General features: G+C 41.4%; 1 protein-coding gene across 4 annotated transcripts; it reads right to left on the reverse strand.

The window, feature by feature from the left end:
• Window positions 1-15,962: 15,962 nt before the first annotated feature.
• On the reverse strand, window positions 15,963-21,949 carry LOC118563695. Of its 4 annotated transcripts, none has more exons than XM_036138932.1 (2): window positions 18,730-21,949; window positions 15,963-17,772 (listed from the first exon to the last, which is right to left on the reverse strand). In XM_036138932.1, the coding sequence occupies exons 1-2, from the start codon at window positions 21,802-21,804 to the stop codon at window positions 16,642-16,644; spliced, it is 4,206 nt and encodes a 1,401-aa protein (XP_035994825.1). In that variant the 5' UTR covers window positions 21,805-21,949; the 3' UTR covers window positions 15,963-16,641. The 4 variants fall into 4 exon arrangements, with proteins under 4 accessions (XP_035994825.1, XP_035994823.1, XP_035994824.1 ...); XM_036138930.1 differs by having other exon boundaries at window positions 15,963-18,404; window positions 18,726-21,949; XM_036138931.1 differs by having other exon boundaries at window positions 15,963-17,754; window positions 18,391-21,949.
• Between the last annotated feature and the right edge of the window lie 1,993 nt (window positions 21,950-23,942).

The following is a 23,942-nucleotide window of genomic DNA, read 5'->3' on the forward strand; positions in this document are numbered from 1 at the left end:
GCCACAGGGACAGTCGTCTGCATTGTACATGGCTTTGCAGCAATCCCTCATACTGAGCAAGCATAAAGCGACAGTGGAAAGAAAAACCACCCATTAGCGGGAAGGAAAAACCTCCGGCAGAACCGGGCTCAGTATGAACGGTCATCTGCCTCGACCGACTGGGGTTACAGAAGACAGAGCAGAGACACAACAAGAGAGACAAAAAAGCACAGAAGCACACATTGATCTAGTAATCTGTTCTACATTAGATGGTAGTAGCGGGTGAGCCGTCTTCTCTGGATGATGTCACAGTTAACAGAACGTCAGACCAGGTGTACCTACTATGAAGAGAAAAGAGAGAGAGCAAAAAGTTAAAAGCTGAAATGACGACAATGCATAATTGAAGAACAGTAGAACTCAATAGAGTGAGAAAAATAGACCCTGATGTCCTCCAGTAGCCTAAGCCCATAGAAGCACATCCCCATAGGTAGCTCAGGGTAACATAAGTCACTCTAGTTATAAGCTTTGTCAAAAAGGAAAGATTAGTCTTAAAAGTAGACAGGGTGTCTGCTTCACGGACCAAAACTGGGAGTTGGTTCCACAGGAGAGGAGCCTGATAGCTAAAGGATCTGCCTCCCATTCTACTTTTAGAGACTCTAGGAACCACCAGCAGACCTGCAGTCTGAGAGCGAAGTGCTCTGTTAGGAACATACGGGGTAATCAGAGCTCTGATATATGATGGAGCTTGATTATTAAGGGCTTTATACGTTAGAAGAAGAATTTTAAATTCTATTCTTGATTTAACAGGAAGCCAATGAAGGGAAGCTTAAAATTGGAGAAATATGACCCCTCTTGTTGATTTTCATCAGAACTCTTGCTGCAGCATTTTGGATCAGCTGAAGACTTTGAACTGCATTTTGTGGACTTCCTGATAGTAAAGAAGTGTGTATGTTTTTCTTTTCATAAAGTAATTAAAAAAAAGGCATCTCTGAATCAAAGCTTCATCCCCGATGTCTCACAGTCACATTAGCTGTTGATAAACACCAGAAACAGCTGAAAAATAACCTACTGGAATACGTTAAAGTATAATTATAACGCAACATGGACCTTCTGAATATAAACAATATAGTTTCATCTTATACTTCTTTTTACAAAAATCTCAATATTCTTAAAATCTTGATCTATTGCCCAGCCCTACTCCATCCATATTCCCACCTACCCTGACCAGCTTCCATGTTCATCCTGAAGAAAGAAGCCCCACAGCATAATGCCGCTACCACCATGTTTCCAAGGTTGGAATGATGCGTTCAGAGTCGGGTTGCCTTCATACCTAAAGTAGGCTCTCCCTCAGCGGGTCCTGTGAGACCGTTCATATTGTTAACCCAGCGTTCCTAGACGGCGTGACCTTCCTCACACAGTGTGTGTGACGGCGTGTTTGCATAAACGTGACAAAGACGGAGTCAGCGCTGCTCCGTTGCAGCCCAAAGATAAAGTGTCTCTCAGAGAGGGATGTCAGTTGCCGCGTCACAACGCTGGATTAAAAGTGACATGATGGTGCGGTACGTGACCTGCATCTCTGTCCTCAGTCTCAGCTTTTCCTTTTCTTTTTATGCACGTTAAGTTGCTGTTGCCGCTTTACAGTTAGGTTGTGTCATCCAGCTTGGTGTTCAGAAACTAAACACAAATCTGTCTTATTTTATAGGTGTCTTGACGATCACTTTCCAACAGAACAAGAGAGTAACGACATATACTGTATGCTTCACAGGATGGATGGAGACGTTTCCCGCTAGAATAATGTATTTCTGTGTGACAGTGCAAGAACATTTGGGGAATGTGTTGATCCCTGCAATGGAGAAGCATACAGCTGAAATGTTGTTATTTTGCTATGCCTGGGATGACTATCAGATGGCTTACTTGCCTTTTGAGACAGATTTCTTTTTTAATTTAATGTAGAATATATGCAAAAAAGTTGAATAGCTCCTGATATTCTGCTGGTCTACATTTATCATTTAAATCAATACCTTTAAATTAACTGAAATAATATAAATGTCATAATGCTGGTCTAACGAGGACTCTTAATGAAGCAAGAACCACGGACACACGCGGCAGTGTAACAGGTTTATTGAATGTGCAACAAGAGAACGCTGGGGAAACTGGAGAGGTGCCAACCAGGGCTGAATGAAACGGGGCTGAGGCAAGAGGACGGGATCGGACCAGAGGAGGAGCAGTGATGTCCGGTGATGCGCCGTGGTGTCTCCAGGTTTTTTCTCGCCACATTTGGACCTCCTGTGCATAATTTAAAGCAACAGCCTACCTGAGTACTGTTACTCTTTACGTCTATCCATTTAAGACCCGCCTACTCTTCTGATGGCTGCTTTTACAATGACAGTCAAAAACTTCCCAAAATGGTTTCTTATACATGATAAAAGCTTCACTGCAATCCGATGGCCAGTCACCAAGGGCACTCATGGATAAAAGAGTGCACAGCTTTCATGCTAAAGGTCGGTGCATAGATATTTTATTGCACACCTTTCCTCTATACATGCTAATTTGCATCAAATTTGGAGCAGCTGCACACGTACCTAGGGCCGCCTGTCCCCGCCCTAAATACATGCAAGTCAGTATAAATACCAGGGAGGCAACCACCATGTGTCCAAATGACCATGGCAACATAGTTGTAGTGAATGACCGCAAACCAGCAGCTTCTTGAGTGACATCAGCGACTCGTTAAGGAAACTGGCTGAAAATAGAACGCTTGTCTGCTTGTACCTGTTTTGTTCCTCAATGTCTGTAAAATTCAAACGCCGCCGTCTAGCTGCTGCGTTGAGCTTCATTATAGCTTAATGCGGATCGTTGGGATGTACACCAAATCCTTGTCATGAAGTGAATATGCTTCCCATATTTCGTTTAGGAAGACTGTCACCACACACACTATGTGAATTACTTTAACTCTTTAAAACAACTTAGGATGCTACATTAAAAAATATTACCTTAAAGTCAGCCATCGCACAAGCTCTAATTTTCTTTCCAGCACAACTGTTATAATGAAAATAATTATAACTATTCATATAGTATAGTGGAATCCTAATTTGAGCATAGAAACATAACACTGTCTTTGTGAGACACATTTGCACATCACAAATATCCAATCCGACTTTATTTATGAAGCACATTATGATGCACTTTAAATGGACAAATGGACCAAAATGCTGTACAAAAATTACATGAAAATATCAACTGCAATAAAATGCTATTGTAAGAAAAACAAACATAATATACAGAAATTGGATATAATTAAATGCATTAGTGGCCATGCAATAAAAGAATAATGAAATAAGCAGAAGCTAACATCAACTTCTCACATGGTGTCAAAGGCCGATGCAGAGAAATGAGTTTTAAGAAGAGATTTAAAATCAGACAGTAAAGCACATTCCCCCAGCAAGCCTCCGTTTTCTTTAGGTTGCACATACATTAAATTACAGTGTTTTCTATTCACAAGATTAATTTACAGATGGTGCTCTCATAGCAGTACAAGTGCAGTCATAGCTCTGATTATATGAGGAAATCAGCTACTTACTGCAATTGAGAGCCACAGTTTTGGAGACTTTTATGTATCTGAAGAACATGGATGAGGCCGTCCCATATGGTTGGCATGGGACTGCTCAGGGACGACTGTGAAAGACCACAAAGTAGTAAGAACCTGAAGTGGCACTGGCAGCGCTTCCTCTTGGTTTCCCTCTGTAATGCTGGGGCCAGTTCAAAGATAATTGCCCTGGACGATCTAAACTGGGTAGTAAGCCACTCATCATCTGGCAGCTGACCAGTGGGACCTCTGAAAACACGTTGCCTCCGCATTCTTCCATCTGCGATCTCCTCCAGCAGCCCCAACACCGCCATAGTTCCACAATTACACGTGTCCTTGTCTTCACCTGACCTGTTAGGAATTAGTCTGCTGATCTGACATGATCTCATTCTCCGTGAGAATGAAACTGCCTTTTAAATAATCCACATGCATTTTATGCTCCTCAGTGCACAGATCAATGCACATTTACATCTGCACCTGACAAAACCAGAGGTTTACTGTTTATATCTGATGTCTGAGTTGTGTTGCATTATTGTACGAAGCCAAATGTGATTCAACTTCCCTGTACGGGTTCAAACCATCAAAGCTCAAACTCACGAACAAACATATATTCCTTGAGTTACATAAAACTGAATGGAGCTATATTTCATTGTATTTGGATGAGTTCTAGTACTTTGTGTTCGTTATCGCTCATTGAAACAGTTTGTGTGTTTCAACGCAACGTTTCAATGAGTGATGTTCATTTTCGTACATCCAGAGTAGTGTGTAAAACATCATAGTTTTTTTTTTTTTGTATGCGTGGGCACACTTTACACACTCAGCACCTTTGGGATGTGGTGGAACTTGGAGATTTATGTTGTGGATGCGCAGATCACAAGTCTCGAGCAGCCGTATGCTGCGAACAAGTCAATATGAACCAAAATATCAGAGGAATGTTTCTGACACACTGTTGAATCTGCAACATGAAGCATTAAGGCAGAAGTGAAGGAAGCTCAAGCAAGTTGTAGCTAATGCACTGGCCAATGAGTGTGCATGAAATTACAATAAATTACTTGTTATATTATCCAGACAAAATAGATGCAAAACACAAGATATATTAGATGTCCTTGGAACAATTTTTGAGGTGTCACAACGATCGCCATGAAAACATCTTTGATGACCATCAGTCAACTGACAATTATCTGAACTGTTCAAGTTCTGGTGATAACCAATCGGGGGTGCTAAAGGCAAACTAAGAAGAGACTGGAGGGTAGAATGGGTGAATGTGGGTGTCAGGAGGCATTTATAACAGAGGGATGGCATATGGCACCAGGTAAGATGTACTGAATGGTCTGGGGACACCAGGTGACGGAGCTAAAGATGGTGAGACTTTTATGGAGATGTGCCAAAATGGACAGGTTTAGAAATATATTCTGGATCAATGTGTGCTTCTGTGCTTTTTTGTTTCTCTTGTTGTGTCTCTGCTCTGTCTTCTGTAACCCCAGTCAGTCGAGGCAGATGACCGTTCATACTGAGCCCGGTTCTGCTGAAGGTTTTTCCTTCCCGCTAATGGGTGGTTTTTCTTTCCACTGTCGCTTCATGCTTGCTCAGTATGAGGGATTGCTGCAAAGCCATGTACAATGCAGACGACTCTTCCTGTGGCTCTACGGTTCCCCAGGAGTGAATGCTGCTTGTCGGGACTTTGAAGCAATCAACTGGTTTCCTTATATAGGACATTTTTGACCAATCTGTATAATCTGACCCAATCTGAATAATCTGATTGAATTTGACTTTGTAAAGTGCCTCGAGATGACATGTTTCATGAATTGGCGTTATATAAATAAAATTGAATTGAATTGAATTATTCATCAGAGAGAAAGCTCAGGTTGATTAGTCTGGAAACAGAGCTAGAGGTGCAAAACTGAGGCACTTTGAATATGTACAAGGAGGACAATGGAAAGTAATAGCTAAAAAAAAGCGTTAAAAAGTTTAAAATGATGGGTTGTAGGGGCTATGGGAGACTACTTTACGTTCACAGTCTGTCAATTTGTGAGGACAGTTAGCTGTGGGCAGATTTAGACAAGTAAATAACTCCTGTTATTTCCACAAATAGAATGAGTATGGGACTTAGGAAATAGTTGCCCTTGACTCACACTTTTTAGCTATCTTTGCTCTGAGCTGCTTTCAGTGTCCTTTAGGACTTCATGTTTTAATCGAAGCAAAACTGCTAATGAACCAGAGACTGGTGTTTGAAAGATGGATAATCTAAAAGGTTTGTACACATTTTATAGGCACTTTGTTGGACACATTATGCTGAGTTTTAAGTTGCTAGAGAGGAAGAAAGTGCAGGTTGGTTTGATGAGGGATGGGGAGTCTCGAAGCAGGAAGGAGGAATATTCAAAAAGAAAAAGTGTTTTGTATTAAATTTGCCTTTCCTTACAAGATGAATACAACAGATGTTTTCTTGCTGGTGTTCATCCTTGCTGGGCAACTGAGCGGCAGACAGCACCTAAACTTTCAATAGCTCTCTCCATCTCTAGATAATCTGAAAAGGCACGCCATGAAAGCAGAAAAGGCCCTAAAGATTAAAGATTAAACAGAAGAACAGACATGTCTCAGCTGTGAGAATATATTGCATCATGATCTCTGACTCACTCAATTGCAACGTACATTACTTTAGTGTTCAATGGTGAGTGAAGTGAGTGGTTTATGAGGTTCAACAAAAGCGTTTGCAGTGTGTGGAGGTCTTTGTGTGTCTGCACACTCAAGTCCTTTTAAATGAAGTCCACAGAAAGAAAGAAACATACAGAAAAAGAAAAAAAAGAGAGTGTGACAAAGTCACTCTTTAAGATACTCCATCATCTTAAATCCCCACCTGCCTGCATCTCATGGGAATGAGAGCGGCTTAGAGAGTGTGTGAGCCATTACCGACCTCCAGTTTTCAGCGTGCGCGTCTTTTCACCAAACATTTATTACACAGTCGCCAGGAAGTAACCCCTTCCTAATCTGCTGGAAGAAATGCTTAAGTTCACAAGCACCAGAAATCTGCAAGTGTCTCTAAAACGGCTTTCAGCAAAACAGGTCCTGTGGTGCTCAAACAGTCATAAAGTCTATAATCGGTCTTAGACAAATTATGACATTGATTTGTGATATGCTCGGAATAGCTGAAACACTTTTGAAAACGACAGTTCTGAATTATTTGTTAAGTCACACAGTTTGTTCTTATCACAGCCTAAGAGGCACGACACTGGGAAAAGAAGGGGGAAAAGCGACTCTCTTCTGCCCCCTGCTGGGGTGTTTAGGATTTAATACCATTAGGGGTGGTTTAGTGTCCAGTTAGTGGGTGATGATGGAGGATTAAATAGTTCACCATCAGGTTTTCTGCGCATTTATCATGCAACCAGTCATTACATGACATATTTACATTATTATGTAATATATATTTACTTTATTATGTAAATACATAACCCCATTAAATGGCTCAAAAATCTCTCTTATCTAATTTTAATTTAACAAGTAAATGCAAGTAAAGGTAGAGGATAATTGTAGCGTTTTTAAAAATGTTACTTTTGACAGTTACTTAACTTTTTTCCCCTTAAAACATTTTGTATCCTTATATACACTCAAACTCAAAGTATTAGAAAAAAGTGATTGCATTGCCAGAATAAAGGGTTTCCTATCTAAAAATGATACAGAAAAACTCTTGCATTCTTTTACTTTCAGACTTCCTATAACGGTATATACATACAGGTTTTGGTAAAAAAAAAAAAAAAAAAAAAAAATTGACAAGAAATCCATTAATAAGCTGCTCCTCATCCGAAAAGCTCCTGCCCAATTCTTAACCAATACCAGAAATATGGATCACATTACACCGTCCTTATGTCATGGTAATGGTTTCCTGTTTGGGAAATTATAGATTTAAAATTTTAGTTGATGGTCTATTAGAGACTGAATGGTCTTGGGACTAAATACAATTTAGGGTTGCTGCTCAGATATCAGTCTTGAAGAAGATGGCCTTAATATATTAGAGGTATTTTCTTGTGGTATTCCCTGGACTACAACTAAAGAAGTAAGGGCAGCATTTAGTTTCTACGCTCCTCAACTCTGGAACAAACTGCTTGAAAACCTGAGATGTGCAGAAACTGTTGGCTCCTTTAAATCAGAAGTAAAATATTAACACTCAGTGCAAGTCTCCCATAAAAGTTAAAGATTTATTTGTATATACCACATCACAACAAAGGTAGTCTCAAAAGGCTTTTTACAACAAAAAGAGTAAAAAAAACAACAAAAAACAACTGCAACATACAATTAAATGTATAGTGGACGATTTTTCTGTAAACTCATGTCCCTTTTTGAATAACTGTGCATATGCAAGACCATCTTACCTGCTCCACTTCTAGATAGCGTGAAAGAATCTCCCAAATAAACTGTAGGCTTATTTCTTTCTTCTAAAGCCTTCCTCTTTTTCTTACAAACTTGTAAGACAGTTTGCTTCTTGTCACTCAGCCATTTTCAAAATATGTGGTGGGAGCAGTGGAGCTACAATGAACAGTTGAAACCAAAGCTCACAGGATATGTAAACCAGGGACGTGCAGAGAGAGGGGGGCACGGAGAGGGATTGAGCACCTGCCCCTTTGCCACTTGATGCCCAAAGTGCCCTTTTGTCAGTGTGTTTTTTTATGTGTGTGTGTGTCCAAAATAATAATAATTTAGATCTAGGTCTTAAATGGATAGACATAACGTGCCTCACTCTTCCCTTCTTCTCCTCTCGCTGCGGCTGCTGCCGCTGTCTGCCTGGCCCTTTAAATCGGCAACACACGGGACTGTGATCTGTACTTTTTTTAAACTCCACTCTCATTGGTTGTACTGCCTTAAATTCCGCCTTCCCTCTTTCTGATTTCTAGTGCGTGTGTGCGTGCCTGTTTGCTTGGAGCGCAAGATTTAAATTTCAATTCATACTTGGATACTGCCGTTACCACAATTAATACTTGACAACGAAACTAGTCCCAGTTAAGAAACTAAATACTATCAGCACTAAAATAGGTGAAAGCTGCTGAGTGCAGTTCTGTAAAGAAGCAGGAGAGACTGTTTGGATTTGTGGAACTTAAGAAATGTAAGTAACCAACATTAGCATCTCAAAATGACATCTAATTCTGAAGTATAATGCATTTATCAGCAAAAACCTAATCTCTTTTTGTCATGATTTGTCTTAGGATGAACACGGACACAGCACGCACACACAGAGCTAGTTCTTAAAAGTGAGTTTATTGAACAGTGTGGATGATGTGTTATGCCAGAAGCTGTTTGAATATGCTTATTATTATTATTAATTGTAATTTGGTATTATAATTTAAGTAATAAATCATTCAACTCAAAATTCCGCTATAACAAAATATAGTTCAAATGTTGGTGATGTTAGCTATAAGCTTGTAAGGATTTATACTCCTAATGCATTAATTAAATAGCTGTTATAAACTCATTTATGCTGGAATAAATGATCTGGTCGGACTTTTAACCGACGAGGTTTATCCGGCAGGCTGTGAGAACCCCAATGTAACTGCAATTAGAGTTTAAATCCTTATTCCTTATCACCATCCAATGATATTGTCTCTGTATTAATATCAGATGTTAACTCCAAAGGAGGTTAGCTCTGAATTCTGAATAACCATGCAACTGTGAATTAAATTGAACACAAAACAATTTCTATTCCGCAGTTGTTGTTTTTATTGAACCAAAAGCAATTCCCTGTTACAGTAATTCTCTGATTCAACGACTTTGGAAATCTTACTCACTACTAAACTACACATGCAAAATATATGTGGAAATAAAAGAACAAACAAAAACAAATGGATTAACATGAGCGGTTAGCGAATCTAAGTCCAGCTCACGGTCGTTTAATACCACATTTCAGTCACCCGACACCCTTTCAAGATGGCGACTATGATGACGTATGATCTACAAATTTGCGTGATGCGTGAGGGGAGGTCCTAATGACGTAACCACACTTACGCTGATGGGGTAATACATCGTTTCGAGAGGGCGCGGCTAACTGGGGAGTTTAAACGGAGACCGCAAACTGAGCTCGCGGTCTCCGTTTATAAGCAAAGCAAAGATGGAACAAAGAGAGAGGAAAAGGATGAAAAAGTTGAAGAATCGACTCACGGCGGAGTCCCCATGGACCACAAACAACAAACAACAGCCAAGTCACTTTCACAAATGCATGCACATACAAAGAAAATATTCAGCAAAATAAATCCAACTTCGTCGTGGAGTAAAAAGCATTAACCTACACCTACAAAGTTACTACACCTGCTCAGGCACAAAGAGGAGAACCCCGTTACTTTGAGGTGATCCAGGAGTGGAATCCCGGCTTCGGGGTCCGCGAGCGCTCCGACTAACGCGGCGTCGGTTGCAGACAGGAGCGAGCAGCAGCGGGGACGGAATGAGAAGGCTCCTTCGTTTCTTCCGCCGGGCTTACAGTCGCTTTGTTGGCCAGACAAAGCGGGGTCCTCTTCGATCACTGGGAGATAAGGCGGCTCTCAGTTTTTGGATCAGAGGGAATTTAAAAGTACTTATTTTAGTAGACCTCCTGCGTCAGCAGGGATAAAGTTTGCTTCGAAAAGTCTTGGTCCAGCGAGAAACTCGAGCATGTGGCGTGAGATTGCCCCAACGAAGTGAAACAGCTGTGTGTCTTCTCAGGTTGGCAGCCGCCAGGGAAGAAGGCAGATTGTCGTGTGTGGCCGCAATAAATACATTTTCCCTAGTAACGTTATCTCTCCGCTCCGTTGTTATGGCGGCGGCCATTTTTGGGCCGCGTTGCATGATGGGAGTTGATGGCCATTTTGACCACATTGCATCATGGGAAAAGCAGTCCGTCATGTCCCGAATTAATGCAGTCTCGTCACGTTTGAACTGGCATTATAGATGGAAGACGAGAGGAACCAGAGTCTTTTAACTGACGGAGATGTAGGGTGCAGAAGCTGGCCGACAGGAGTGGTGCGGAGAGTCTGACCAGGAGGGAACACTGGAGCCGATGACTTGAGACCAGGGCGGAACACTTGAGACCAGAATGAAACACAGGAGCCGAGAACTTGAGACCAGGACGGAACACCAGAGCCGAGGACTTGAGACCAGGACGGAACACAGGAATCGAGAACTTGAGACCAGGACGGCTCACCAGGAGTTGAGAACTGAAGCCAGGACGGAGCACAGGAGCCGAAGACAGGGACCACAGCGGAACACTGGAACCGGTGAGCCCTAGACTGCGGGCTGAGTCGGAACGGAGCTGAAGGGCCAAAGGGCCAGCGAACACGGAGAACCAAAGGACCAGAGAATACGAAGAACCAAAGGTCAAAGAACATGGAGGACCAAAGGCTCAAGAACATGGAGGACCAAAGGCTCAAGAACACGGAGGACCAAAGGCTATAGAACACGGAGAACCAAGGGCTAGAGAACACGGAGTACCAAAGGACTAAAGAACATGGAGAACCAATGGGCTAGAGAACACTGAGGAACCAAGGGGCCAGAAAACTCTGGTGAACTGAAAGTCCAGAGAATTCTGGGGAACAGGCCAAAGGAAATACCAGGGAGACAAGACAGGCGTACCAACGCCAGAGAGGAAAGACAGGCAGACTGATACACTAGGGCTCAACACTGTACGGAAACGCAGGAGCACAACTAGCGTACGGAAAAGCCAGGGGGAAAGAACAGTTGTACGGAAACACTAGGGCTCAACAGCGTACGGAAACGCTGGAGCACCACTAGTGAACAGAAACGCCAGGGAAAAACCCCACCGGGTCGTGAGGGGAACGCCAGGGCACAAGGAAAGAGACCGCCGGGGCGCGAGGGAAATGCTGGGGCGCAAGGGAAGAGATCGCTGGGGCATGAGGGAAACGCCGGGGCTCAAGGGAAGAGATCGCCGGGGCGCGAGGGAAATGCCGGGGCCCAGGGGAAGAGATTGCTGGGGTGCAAAGGGCTAGGCAGCAACAGGCCAGGCGCGCCAGAGGGCACAGACAGCGGCACGAGTGCCGGAGAACTCTGGCGACTACACAGCAGGGACAAACAGGAAACAGGGGAACAGAACAGAGCCACCAGGGGAAGTCAAAACAAAATGAAAAATTACGGAAGGCTAGAGGACTAGACTAACCTAAACAGGGCAAAACTAAAATAAAGAAAACAGGGGAAGTAAGAGCGTAGGGACCTTGAAAGCGCAGGGACCTTAAGAGCGCAGGGACCTTAAGTGCGCAGGGACCTTAAAGAGCGCAGGGACCTTAAAGAGCGCTGGAACCCATCCAACGCAGGAACCCATACAGCGCAGGAACCCAGACGGCACAGAAACCCAGACGGCGCAGAAACTCATACACATAGACATTAAGGGGATAAAACAAACAAAAACTTAGAAAAACAAATACAGAACTAAGACCAGAACTACCAAACTTGACAGGAACTAAAATGCTAATACAGGACTACACAGGAACTACAGGGACCAGAAAACTAGGAAGGGAACCAGCAAAACTATAAAATAAAGAAAAACAGGGAAACGAGGGCAGGTACAACTAAACTAATGAAAAACTAGATAACTAAAGCCAGAAATAAGAACACAAAAGCAAAACAGGAAGTCTAAGGTAAAAAACTGGAACTCAAAAGCAAAACTCAGAAGACTAAAAGCTACAACAGAGCTGAAAACAAAAAACCAAAAGCTAAATAGAAATTCAAGTACTCAGAACTAGAACGCAAAACAAGACCAAAACTAAAGAACTCTAAGAAATCTAAGAAGCAAACGAAATACTCTAAAACAAAGAAGTGTTTAGTAACTCAAAACACAAGGACCAAAAATAACTCAAAACAAAAACAGAAACTAGAAGGCGCTGGGCAGCATAGTCTAAACATGCTGGGCAGCAGCAATAGTTACGCTGGACAGCGACGACTACAAGCGGCGTCTTAAAATGCTGGGCAGCGTCAGAGGCGGGCCTCGCCGAAAGCGATCCCGGGGAACAGAGTCAGAGGCAGTGCGACACAAATGCGACCCCGGCAAGATGAACCAGAGGCGAGGCGTCGCAACACAGCGACTCAGGCGAGACAAACCGGAAGCAAGGCGTCGCAACACAGCGACCCAAGCGAGACGGACCCGAGGCGGGTCATCCATGAAGATGGAGCAGATCCTGCCAGCTTCTGCACCAAGCTCTGTGCATGCTCGGGTTCTTCCTTTGACCGGTCCGTAATGTCATGATTTTTCTTAGGATGAACCCGGACACAGCACGCACACACAGAGCTAGTTCTTAAAAGTGAGTTTATTGAACAGTGTGGATGATGGAAGACGAGAGGAACCAGAGTCTTTTAACTGACGGAGATGTAGGGTGCAGAAGCTGGCCGACAGGAGTGGTGCGGAGAGTCTGACCAGGAGGGAACACTGGAGCCGATGACTTGAGACTAGAACGAAACACAGGAGCCGAGAACTTGAGACCAGGACGGAACCCAGGAGTCGAGAACTTGAGACCAGGATGGAACCCAGGAGTCGTGAACAGGACTTGAGAACTTGAGACCAGGACAGAAATGGGATAAATTTGTGAATGGGATAAATTCGTAAAAGAAACGCGAAAGGACTGGATTGCCGGCAGTGACAAAAGTGTTATGCAATTCACACTTCACGAGCGAGGATTTTGAGGGGTACTTACAATGGAGCATAGGCTCTATGTCTTGGGCAGCGTTAGATATAGTCTCCTCAGGTTCACCTTGTTCAAATTCTGTTTCTTCGTATATATATTTGATTTCATAGTCGCCGATGCTTGAGGTGGAGTTTGTAGATGTATCAGACTTTTTTTTAAATACATTTTTTGTACGTAGAGTAAGAGTTATTAATTTAATTTAATAAATCAGTTGCAAAAGTCGTAGTGTTAGCAGCCGGATGCACGGTACTAGTTCTGTTTGTGACGTCACATTCCGAAACAGCCCGATTGAAGAATGTTCGGGCTCTTTCGCTTATACAGCAAGTTTTATCGAAATTACTTCCAAACGGCGCACATAATTCACGTATAATATACATTTCTTTACTCTGGTGACTATTTGAATGCATCTGCGTAAAAATACATTCAGTCCAAGAGTTAGACTTTAACATATTTCGTTGTTATTGTTGCTGTCATTGATTGTTGACCCTATGAGGCAGTTCAGGCATAAATAGCAGGTGTTATTTCTTTTACATAATATACAGTATAAGAACACTAGATGCCGCCTAAACAACTGCTATATTATGTTTAGACTAATTAGGATTCCACATAATGATAGTGCTATTTATTTCACTATTTCTACTTCTAGAATTAGAATAAAGACAAATAATAAAAATAACAAATAATTAATATGTTCTCATTTCAATGATGAAATGGAAAACCACTCATGTAATAATTCAGTCTCGGTGTCACCATCTTACTCAAAGTACAGTATTGGGTCCTCCATGCTCCTCGTGTATTAAGGTTTACTGCACATTTAAACATTAAAATCTCACTATTGTTAGGGAAATAATTAGTTGTCTGAGAGGATGTAGGTAAGGAGAAGCTGTTATCTACACTTCAGATATATGATGTAAGAAATGTGTTTGGAATGCTAAGATAAATTACATAAAATGGGCTACACAAAGCAACTACAACCCAGTTGTACATTTGTTGAAGTTTGAATTTAATATTTGAAATGCTGTCAGTGTCAGTGACACTTCTACTTCCAGTGCAAAGTAAATACAATACATTTATTTGCAGTCCCTTGAATGTATAATTTAGCTGTTTTATGATGCAGACAGAGTATCTTTGATAAAAAAAGAATAAGGGTGGGGTTTATCTCTCCACATTTCTATATCTTCAAAAGAAAATACAGGATAAATCTAGACAACAGACATATTTTGAATATATTTGGTTTAATAGGCACGTATTTACCATCTGTCTCTGTTGCTGGTAAGTTCAATTGCAAACTTTTTCAAAGTGGGAAAAGGTTCCAATTCGACATTCATCAGATCCAGTGATGCTTTAAAGATAAACAAACAGCATCTAGTGTGTGTCGTGCTTAAAAAATTTGTATAAATGTAGCAAATCATGCTGCCTTTTCTTTTTAGACAGGCAAAACGCGTCCTGACACTCAAATCAAGCATCAAAAAATAGGAGCATGCATATTGCGTAGGACCAATGAAGCTTTGGACCAAAAGTGTCCCTACCAAAGTTCAAATCAAACCTACACCCTTGATTCCATGTTACTTTCTTCATAGTATGGGTTGGTACATTTCAGCCGGTTGTATAGCAAGGTATGTTTCTGTATTGTGTTTTAAATCCGTGCCCCATGTGCCCTCTTTTAACTTTGAGCACCTCCTCCCAGATGTAAACACTAGAAGTGTGCATGTGCAGCAAGAGGAAACTAGCAAGGAACGAGCAGCATTGAACAAAATTTCACCAGTGCACCTGCATTCACTGATTTCCTCATCAAATGTCCGTGCGGCTGGATAGAAAATCTATCCAGCTTTTCCTGTCATAGTCCCAACATTCAAAGTTCCTATATTCACTCTTAAGGCTCCTACATACTTGGGCGTACTGCGAGCATACTGTGAGCCACGCGGACTCTGCGCTGACTCTCCAGGGACGTTTTAACCTTCATAATCAAGCGTACTATTGCTTACATTTCTTGTGGCAAATTGCTTCAATTCCAACATTTTCTGCCAGCGGGACGAAGTGACAGAACGGATGGTGAAATGTGTGATCAGCTAGTTGAGTACCTAGATCTGTTTCTATTCCAGCAGGCTCCCACCGCACACCTGTCAGTGAGAGCAGAGAGGGACTGTAATGCTGCGCGTCCTTGTGACCGCCTGCTGGAGCAGCTCAGTGTATCAAGCCCGGTGTCACATATAAAACAGTTTGGTGTGAAGAATTCTTCCTGCCAAGCAGTTTATGGTGTGACACCGCATACGCGGTCAGAAAAATTTAGCTCTGTGCATACATGTCTGTGTGGAGTCCGGCAAGAGTGTGCCTAGAGTATGCAGACTCTGCGCGGATGTCTGTGTACTGACGTCTGCCCAACAGTAGCCCATTTTCCACCAGTACCCATTGGCGGGTGTTGTTAACACAGGCCTTGACAAATCATGTAATTGATTTGCATAGTAAATTTGGCAAAGGTTTTACGCCGGATGAACTGAATGAACTGATGCACCCTCTGCATTTACCCGGGCTTGGGACCGGCCCAAAATGTGACACAGGACACTGTGCCCCCTTTGGGGCTGCATTACCAAAAAGTACAATAAAAAAGATAAATTAACACAGTTACAGGAGCCTATCTCGAACAGGATAGATCACAATCCATATTTTCAATTATAATACAGTCATTTAACAATAAGTTATATATATATATATATATATATATATATATATATATATATATATATATATATATATATATATGTATATATGTATATATATATATGTATATATGTAAGTCTCTGTAAGATTTCTAGTTAAGTGGTTAAACTTGGTCTGGTGATGTTAATGATAATTTTTGTCTGAAGTTGAAGTCAGTGCACATGTTTGTGTATGGATAATGATCAAATCCATGAAAGAATACAAAAATGGGAAACATTGAAACTGATTACTAAATTAACAATCTGGGCATATTCAGACTTCCTTTTTTAGGAGTAACAAATAATGCTAATAGCAAAAATTTGTTTTAAGTGGCCAATACATGTAACACGTCTTTTTTTGGAAGGTGGGGAAGCCGGTGCACCCGGAGAGAACCCACACGGCACAGTGGAGGGGTGGAGTTGGGTGGTTGGAGGTTGCCCACCCCAGAAAAGTCCTGAATGACACGGGAATTCAGGGTCTGCTTGTTGCAAAGTAATACCGGTGCAAGCGCTCCACTGTGCAGCCCATCATAGGGCTTTGAATTAGCTTTTTTGGATGATGGTGTGATGATAATGTGAGGATAATGTGATTTTATTTTATATTGTTTTAATTTTAGAGTTGAGAAATCTTTTTGGATTTATATGATTTTTTTTTTTATTTGAAAAGAAACTTAGTAAAAGATTTAAGAGACTGCCTTACCATTTGTTGTCAGTGTGTGGTTTTAATTTAGATAGCAGGTCAGGATTTCGTTTTAGCTTTGTTATTATTTGAGGAGCTTTCAAAAAGGCCCACAGGGCAAGGCCTATTAATGTGAGATTGTTGTGATGACTCCAAATCCACCATTGCTGCAATCTTATTTTTCCTTCTAAAGGACAATTTCCACCGTCTTTTAATTTGACACCACCTCCTAATGCGGTCCCAGAATTTAGAGAAACAGCCTGTGGTGGAACTAGCTCTACTGGGAGTTGCCATTTCAGGATCTTTTGCTGCCCCACATGCCTTAGGGGGGCCGGTAGAGGGGATATTTCTGTCTTTAACTAAGTCTTTAAAGGTGGATTCCGTGAGGACAATCAGTGTGTCTTTGGCGCTTTCTAATTTCGTGTATGCTGCATCGGGAATGCTTGCCAGAGGATTTTGGGTAAAATCATCGAAGCTCTTCACAATAGCAGCAATAATCGATTGTTCCAAAAGAGCCACATGCTCTGCTGGCATGGATGCAATTTTATTCTGAACAGCCATGTCCAAGCCAAGGTGCTTCTGTTGAGTATGCTCTCCTTTTTGAGATGAGGATATGGCAGAGACCTCCGGGGTGGGTGTTTTGGTCTTTTCAAGTTGACATGCTTTACTTTCACTGTGGGTTTTGGCTTTTGTTGGGTCAGATGTAACGGGAGTGAATGCCGTATGGACTGGAGAAGACGTGTGACTCTGATCAGATGAATCCAGATGCAGAGCGAGGAGTTTTTTCATTGCGGGGTCAGATGTAGTGTGAGTGAATGTTATATGGGCTGGAGACGGCATGCAGCTCGCCATCTTACTCATAAGAACTAAACCCATCTTCTTTAATTTAAGTGCTTCGGCTTCTTCTTCGCTAGTTGAATCATAACGTAAAGAATTGAGATCCGATTCTGCTGAATCTGATGTCGTGTCATTCAGTTTTCCGTTAGGTGGAGCGGGCACACAGGTAGGTTTCACTTTACTATGTGTGTCCAGTGTTTTGATGTCCTTTGATTTGCCTTCATTTACACTCTGATCAGATGAATCCAGATGCAGAGCGAGGAGTTTTTTCATTGCGGGGTCAGATGTAGTGTGAGTGAATGTTATATGGGCTGGAGACGGCATGCAGCTCGCCATCTTACTCAAAAGACCCATCTCCTTTAATTTAAGTGCTTCAGCTTCTTCTTCGCTAGTTGACTCGTTATGGAAAGAACTGAGATCCAATTCTGTTGAATCTGATGTCGTGTCATTCAGTTTTTCGTTAGGTGGAGCGGGCACACAGGTAGGTTTCACTTTACTAAGCGTGTCCAGTGTTTTGATGTCCTTTGATTTGCCTTCATTTGCACTCTGATCAGATGAATCCAGATGCAGAGCGAGAAGTTTTTTCATTGTGGGGTCAGATGTAGTGTGAGCGAATGTTATATGGGCTGGAGACGGCATGCAGCTCGCCATCTTACTCATAAGAACTAAACCCATCTTCTTTAATTTAAGTGCTTCGGCTTCTTCTTCGCTAGTTGAATCATAACGGAAAGAATTGAGATCCGATTCTGCTGAATCTGATGTCATGTCATTCAGTTTTTCGTTAGGTGGAGCGGGCACACAGGTAGGTTTCACTTTACTAAGCGTGTCCAGTGTTTTGATGTCCTTTGATTTGCCTTCATTTGCACTCTGATCAGATGAATCCAGATGCAGAGCGAGGAGTTTTTTCATTGTGGGGTCAGATGTAGTGTGAGTGAATGTTATATGGGCTGGAGACGGCATGCAGCTCGCCATCTTACTCACAAGACCTAAACCCATCTTCTTTAATTTAAGTGCTTCAGCTTCTTCTTCGCTAGTTGACTCGTTATGGAAAGAACTGAGATCCAATTCTGCTGAATCTGATGTCGTGTCATTCAGTTTTCCGTTAGGTGGAGCTGGCACACAGGTAGGTTTCACTTTACTAAGTGTGTCCAGTGTTTTGATGTCCTTTGATTTGCCTTCATTTGCACTCTGATCAGATGAATCCAGATGCAGAGCGAGGAGTTTTTTCATTGAGGGGTCAGATGTAGTGTGAGCGAATGTTATATGGGCTGGAGATGGCATGCAGCTCGCCATCTTACTCAAAAGACCCATCTCCTTTAATTTAAGTGCTTCAGCTTCTTCTTCATGCTGTTGTTCAATGTGTGGACGGGTCACATATTCTTTGTCCAATGCTTTGGTCTCCTCTGCTTTGCAGTCATTGTTTTCTGCCTCACAGATTGTCTCTTTATGAAAAGAGTTGAGCTCTCCTGAAGAAGCTGGTTCCCGAGAAACTGAATCCGGATATAATTTGGGAGTAATACACGTGCTGCTGCATTCTGCTAAGTCCTTTTTCTCAGTTTGTTGGTCTTTTAGACATAGTTTGCGTTTCCTGGAGCCTTTGGAAGCTGATTTCAGCCGTTGATTGTTGGCTTTGGAGCTTTTGGGTCTGACCTTCTGCACTTCACTCGGTTCGTCTATTTCAGTGATGCTACTGTCTGTTGTACATGATCTTATTCGTAACACTTCCGCATTGTTAGGCAAAGCAAACATACATGGCTTTCCAAAAAAGTCATCCTCACACTCAGTGGAATCCACATTAGAAGATTCTTTTTGGGGTTTGGCTTCACTTGTTGACGCCATATTTGTAACAGTGGAGTCCTCTTTAATATTTCCTGTTAAACAGGACAAAGCATCATAGGGCAGATCAGAGGGAATTGTTTTAATCTCCTCTGATCTCGCCTCATGGGTCAAGTTGACATGGACAGCACCGTGGAGAGATTCTGATGGATCTGATATTGTCAGTTCCTCGTTCCTTGAAGCAGGCAGGAGACTGGGGGTCATTCCAGTTGTTTCACCCAAGGCAGTGGTCTGCTCTGATTTACATTCTTCATTGCATAGTTTGTCTTTTCTCAAGTCTTTGAAACCTGATTTCGGCCTTGGGGTGTAGGTTTTGGAGCCTTTGAGTTTAGACTTCTGCTCTTTACTTGGTGCGTCTCTATCAGTGATGTTAATGTCTGACTTAGGTGAAGCAAACATAGATGGCTTTACTAAAGGTTCATCCCCAGGCTCACTGGAATCCAAACTAGAGGATTCTTTTTGGGGTTTGGTTCCGCTTGTTGATTCCAAATATGAAAATGGAGCTGTGACAATGGCGACCTCTTCCCTATTTCCAGTTAAATGGGGGAAACCATCACAGGGAATTGTTTTAATCTGCTCTGATTCTTTCTTTTCTGCCTCGTTGGTTGAGTCTACATGGACAGCACCGTGGAGATCTGATTTCGTCAGTTCTTTGTTTTGCGAAGAAAACAGAAGAGGGGAGGTCATTCCAGGTGTTTCATCTAAGGCTGTGGTCTCCTCTGATTTATCTTCTTTATTGTCTACCTTGGTGACAATAAAGCTTTCCATTGAAATGGCTGATGGTGTTGGAGATGATCGAGAACCAGACTCAGAAGACTTGCTTTCAGTATCATCTACTAAGTCTTTCTCGTCAGTCTGTCGGCTCTTTTTTTGTGATTTTTGTTTTCCTAAATTCCTAAAAGCAGCTTTCACTTCTTCAAAGATGGTTTTGGTTTCTTTGAGCTTAGACTTCTGATCGTCACTAGGTACAGCTGCATCAATGATGTTACTGTCTGCAGACAGCGGAGATCCTTCATGCGACACATCTGTAGCCTTGACGGTCTCACAGCTCAGTGTTTTTGAAATGGGTTCACCCCCAGGTTCTTGAGATTCAGAATCAGACTCAAAAGCGATCAAATTGTTGACGGCTGATTTCTCTTCAAGATTTTCATTAAATTTGGAAAAAGCTGTAGGGGTTTTAGCCTCGGGCTTACCTTCCTCTTTTCCAGTCCCAGTGGTCGGCTCTACATGGACAGAGCAGAGATCGGTTGAACCAGATAATGGTGATGGAGGTTTTCCCTGGAAACCTGACCCAGAAGAAGCCGCAGAAACATCACTGCTGTGAACAGTATCATCTTCTGAGTCTTTCTCCTTAGCGTGTCGCCTCTTTTTTTGTTTCCCTAAGCTCTTAAAAGCAGATTTCACCTTTTCAAACATGGTTTTGGAGTCTTGCGGCTCGGAGTTCTGATCTTCACTTGCTCCATCTGTGTCAATATTGTTAGTGTCGTATTTGGCCTCTAAAGTTTCTACCTGCGGTTTGTCTTCACATGTCAACACAGTTTTAGCAATTGAACTGTTCAGATCAGTTGAAGTAGATGATGGTGATGGAGGTGGAGCTGTAAACCTTGTCTCAAAAGATGACTTAGAAGTATCATTTTCACTGCTTGTTTTAAGAGATTTTCGTTTTCCTGGGCCACTGAAAGCCGATTTCACCCTTTGAAAAATGGTTTTGGAGCATTTGAGTCCAGACTCCTGATCTTCAATGAGTTCATCTATATCAGTGGCGCTAATGTCTGTGACAGAAGAAGAACCTCCTTCTAACGGTTTTGTATGGCTAGGTAACCCAAAACTAGATGCCTTTCCAATATGTTCATCACCATGTTCACAGGATCTATCAGTAGGATGTGTTTCACTTTCCGCCGACGTACATTGTTCCTTTCCAGAAGCATCAATTTCCTTGCTTTTGAAATCATCTGCTAAGTCTTGCTCCTCAGTCTCCTGGCCTGCCTTAGTTGACTTGCGTTTTGTGATCCCCTTAACACCAGATTTTAACCTTTGAATCATGGCTTTGAAGCCTTTGGATTCTTCATTGGGTCCATCTGCATCAACAATGGTTTTGTCCGCTTTAGAGCTTTCTTGCAACGCATTTGTATCGTTGAGAGTCTCATTGCTTGATGTCTTTGCAACAGGTTTGTTGGGTCCTGATTTAGCCGCTAAAGCTTTTACCTGCGCAGTGGTCGATCCACTTTTAGATTGTTCACATTCTGCTTTTATCAAGGCCCGTCGATTTGCAAAAAAATCTTTCAAGTGGGATGTCACTTTTTTCTGATAATGACCAGATGCACATGGCCTAAATCTCCCATTTGCCTGTTTAATTCCAATCCGTTCCTCTGCTTTCCATTTTGCACACAATTGCAAAAGTTCATTAACATCCGTCGTAACTTGAGCCATTGTATCTGAGATTAGTTCTTCTGCCCCAGGTAGGATTTGTAATAAGATGGATTTGGCACCTGTTAGAGATGAATCTCTGTCTGTCTCCTTCTGTCTGTTCTGTTTCCTAAATTTACGCATTTTCAAAACGTTTTGCTGTAAATTATAAATACCTCAAAATCTTCAAAATGTTCCGATTAAAAGCTCCTAGTTCAAGTAACTCCAACCAGTTTCTGCCCTCAGTGGAAAAAAAGGGCATGTATTGAAGAGTCTGTGATGTCATCTCTGTTCTTTAGATATGTGGTGATGTCATGTGTGATGTCACACAGATTTGAGCTGTGTGACATCACACTTTAGCAGAGTCAGTGTTTCTTAGTTCCGTAGTTCTGACAACCATTCCACCCCCCCCCCCAACTCTTTATACAGTTCTTTTCAATTTAATGTTATCACAGCCGAGCAAAATTTACTTAGTTTAGGGGAAAGACAGTTGTTTGTTTTTTTTATCCCCAAGAAGCAATTCCAAGTATTAATTAATTTTCAAAAAATGTTTTTTTTAAAATCCCACAATATAAAGATCTTAACAAAATGTTGCACTTCAAAGTATTAATGATACGTATAACATTCCAATGACAATTATGAATGATAAAGTATATGAACATTTGTGTAGATATTGTGCATTTTCAAATAAAAGCAAAACTGTATTCAGAATGTCAGATGTAATGACACCGAATTGAAAGTAAACAAATGATGACTGAGGTCATTTATAGTGCTATGAAACACTATCTTTCTATTAACCCTTTTGGTTACTTTATTCAATCAATTAATTAGAAATTGGGTTATCCTTTCGATTCTGCTATTATTCTGATACAATTTTCATTGGTTTTGTTTATTTCACATTCTATACTATCATATTATATAACTTAGAGAGCATTCAGCGGCTTAAGAAAAACGATAACAGTAGTTTGTTTGTTTTTTAACCAGTCCAACTAGAATCGACTGCAGACAAACATTGAGCTCATTGGTTGTGAAAACTTGCTTTATCGCGTTGATCAAAACAGCAACCAAGGAAACTCCTAATAATCAAATACAGTTCTGTAGATTCATTGATCTGGAGACTGGAGCCAGTTCTAAATGTCAAACTGTAACTTTTTTCCCTACCTGGGCCTGTTGAGAGCTGACTTGCGATCCATTTCGACGGAAGCAGCGGCTCAGTTGAAACAGCTGATAATATAATATAATGTTATATAATGTTATATAATGTCTATGCGACTGATGACCACTGTGAGGTTAATTGGACGGTACCAGCATCTGTTGAGGCTGCAGTCGGTGGAGCCTGCTGATGTTGTGGCTACAGTCATTACAATCCCACCCATTAAATACAGAAATACAGAATGAAATAATGAAATGTATATTCAAATGAATTTATTTAACAAAATATTATTTTAATTATTTAATGTCATAATTTGAAAAGGCATATTTTTTTAATGACACATTTACATATTTAACATTTCATAATTTAATGGTAGGCTACATTTAATTGTTTAATGATGTATTTAATAAATAAATTATACATTTATTTATTCAATGGAACATTTAATGGTACATTTATTTATTTAAAATTTTCATTTTACAATTAATTATTTCATGGAATATTTATTTATTTAATATTCATAATCATCGACTTTATTTTAGACACAAATTGGTCCTATTAAAAACAGCCAAACAGAACTGTTGAAAACATAAAGCAGTAATTTGTACAATGGTTTTTACTGGAAAAGTTACAATACTGCCACCTGTTGTCTATGTTGAGTATTACACATGTACTGCTGTTTCGGTCAAAAATGGAAAATAAAGTGAATCGTTAAAACACGTCGTTTTGTCATCAAGAACAACAATAAGACACGCAAACAAGAGAATGTTCATCCATTGCCATATAAGCTGAAGCGCCAGCATTTCCACAGACTAGAAAAGAACCTAACCGAGCTTTGCACAGGGTTGGTCAGGATATCAATGATGCTATTTACAGGATTTGTTAAAAAAAAGTAGAATGGGAGGCAGATCCTTTAGTAATATCATCTTTATTGTCATTGAAACATACATTACAACAAAATTTGTTCTCTGCTTTTAACCCATCACCCTTGGGGAGCAGGGGGCTGCCATGTGCAGCACCCAGGGAGCGTACTGGGGTTGAGGGGGTCTTGCTCAGGGACCCAGAGTGCAGGCGCTGGGGATCAAACTGGGTACTTGCATTCTTCTCTGAGTGTAAGCGCGTTGCTCTA

The sequence above is a fragment of the Fundulus heteroclitus genome, chromosome 7 (assembly GCF_011125445.2).
Source record: "Fundulus heteroclitus isolate FHET01 chromosome 7, MU-UCD_Fhet_4.1, whole genome shotgun sequence".
NCBI lineage: Eukaryota > Metazoa > Chordata > Actinopteri > Cyprinodontiformes > Fundulidae > Fundulus > Fundulus heteroclitus.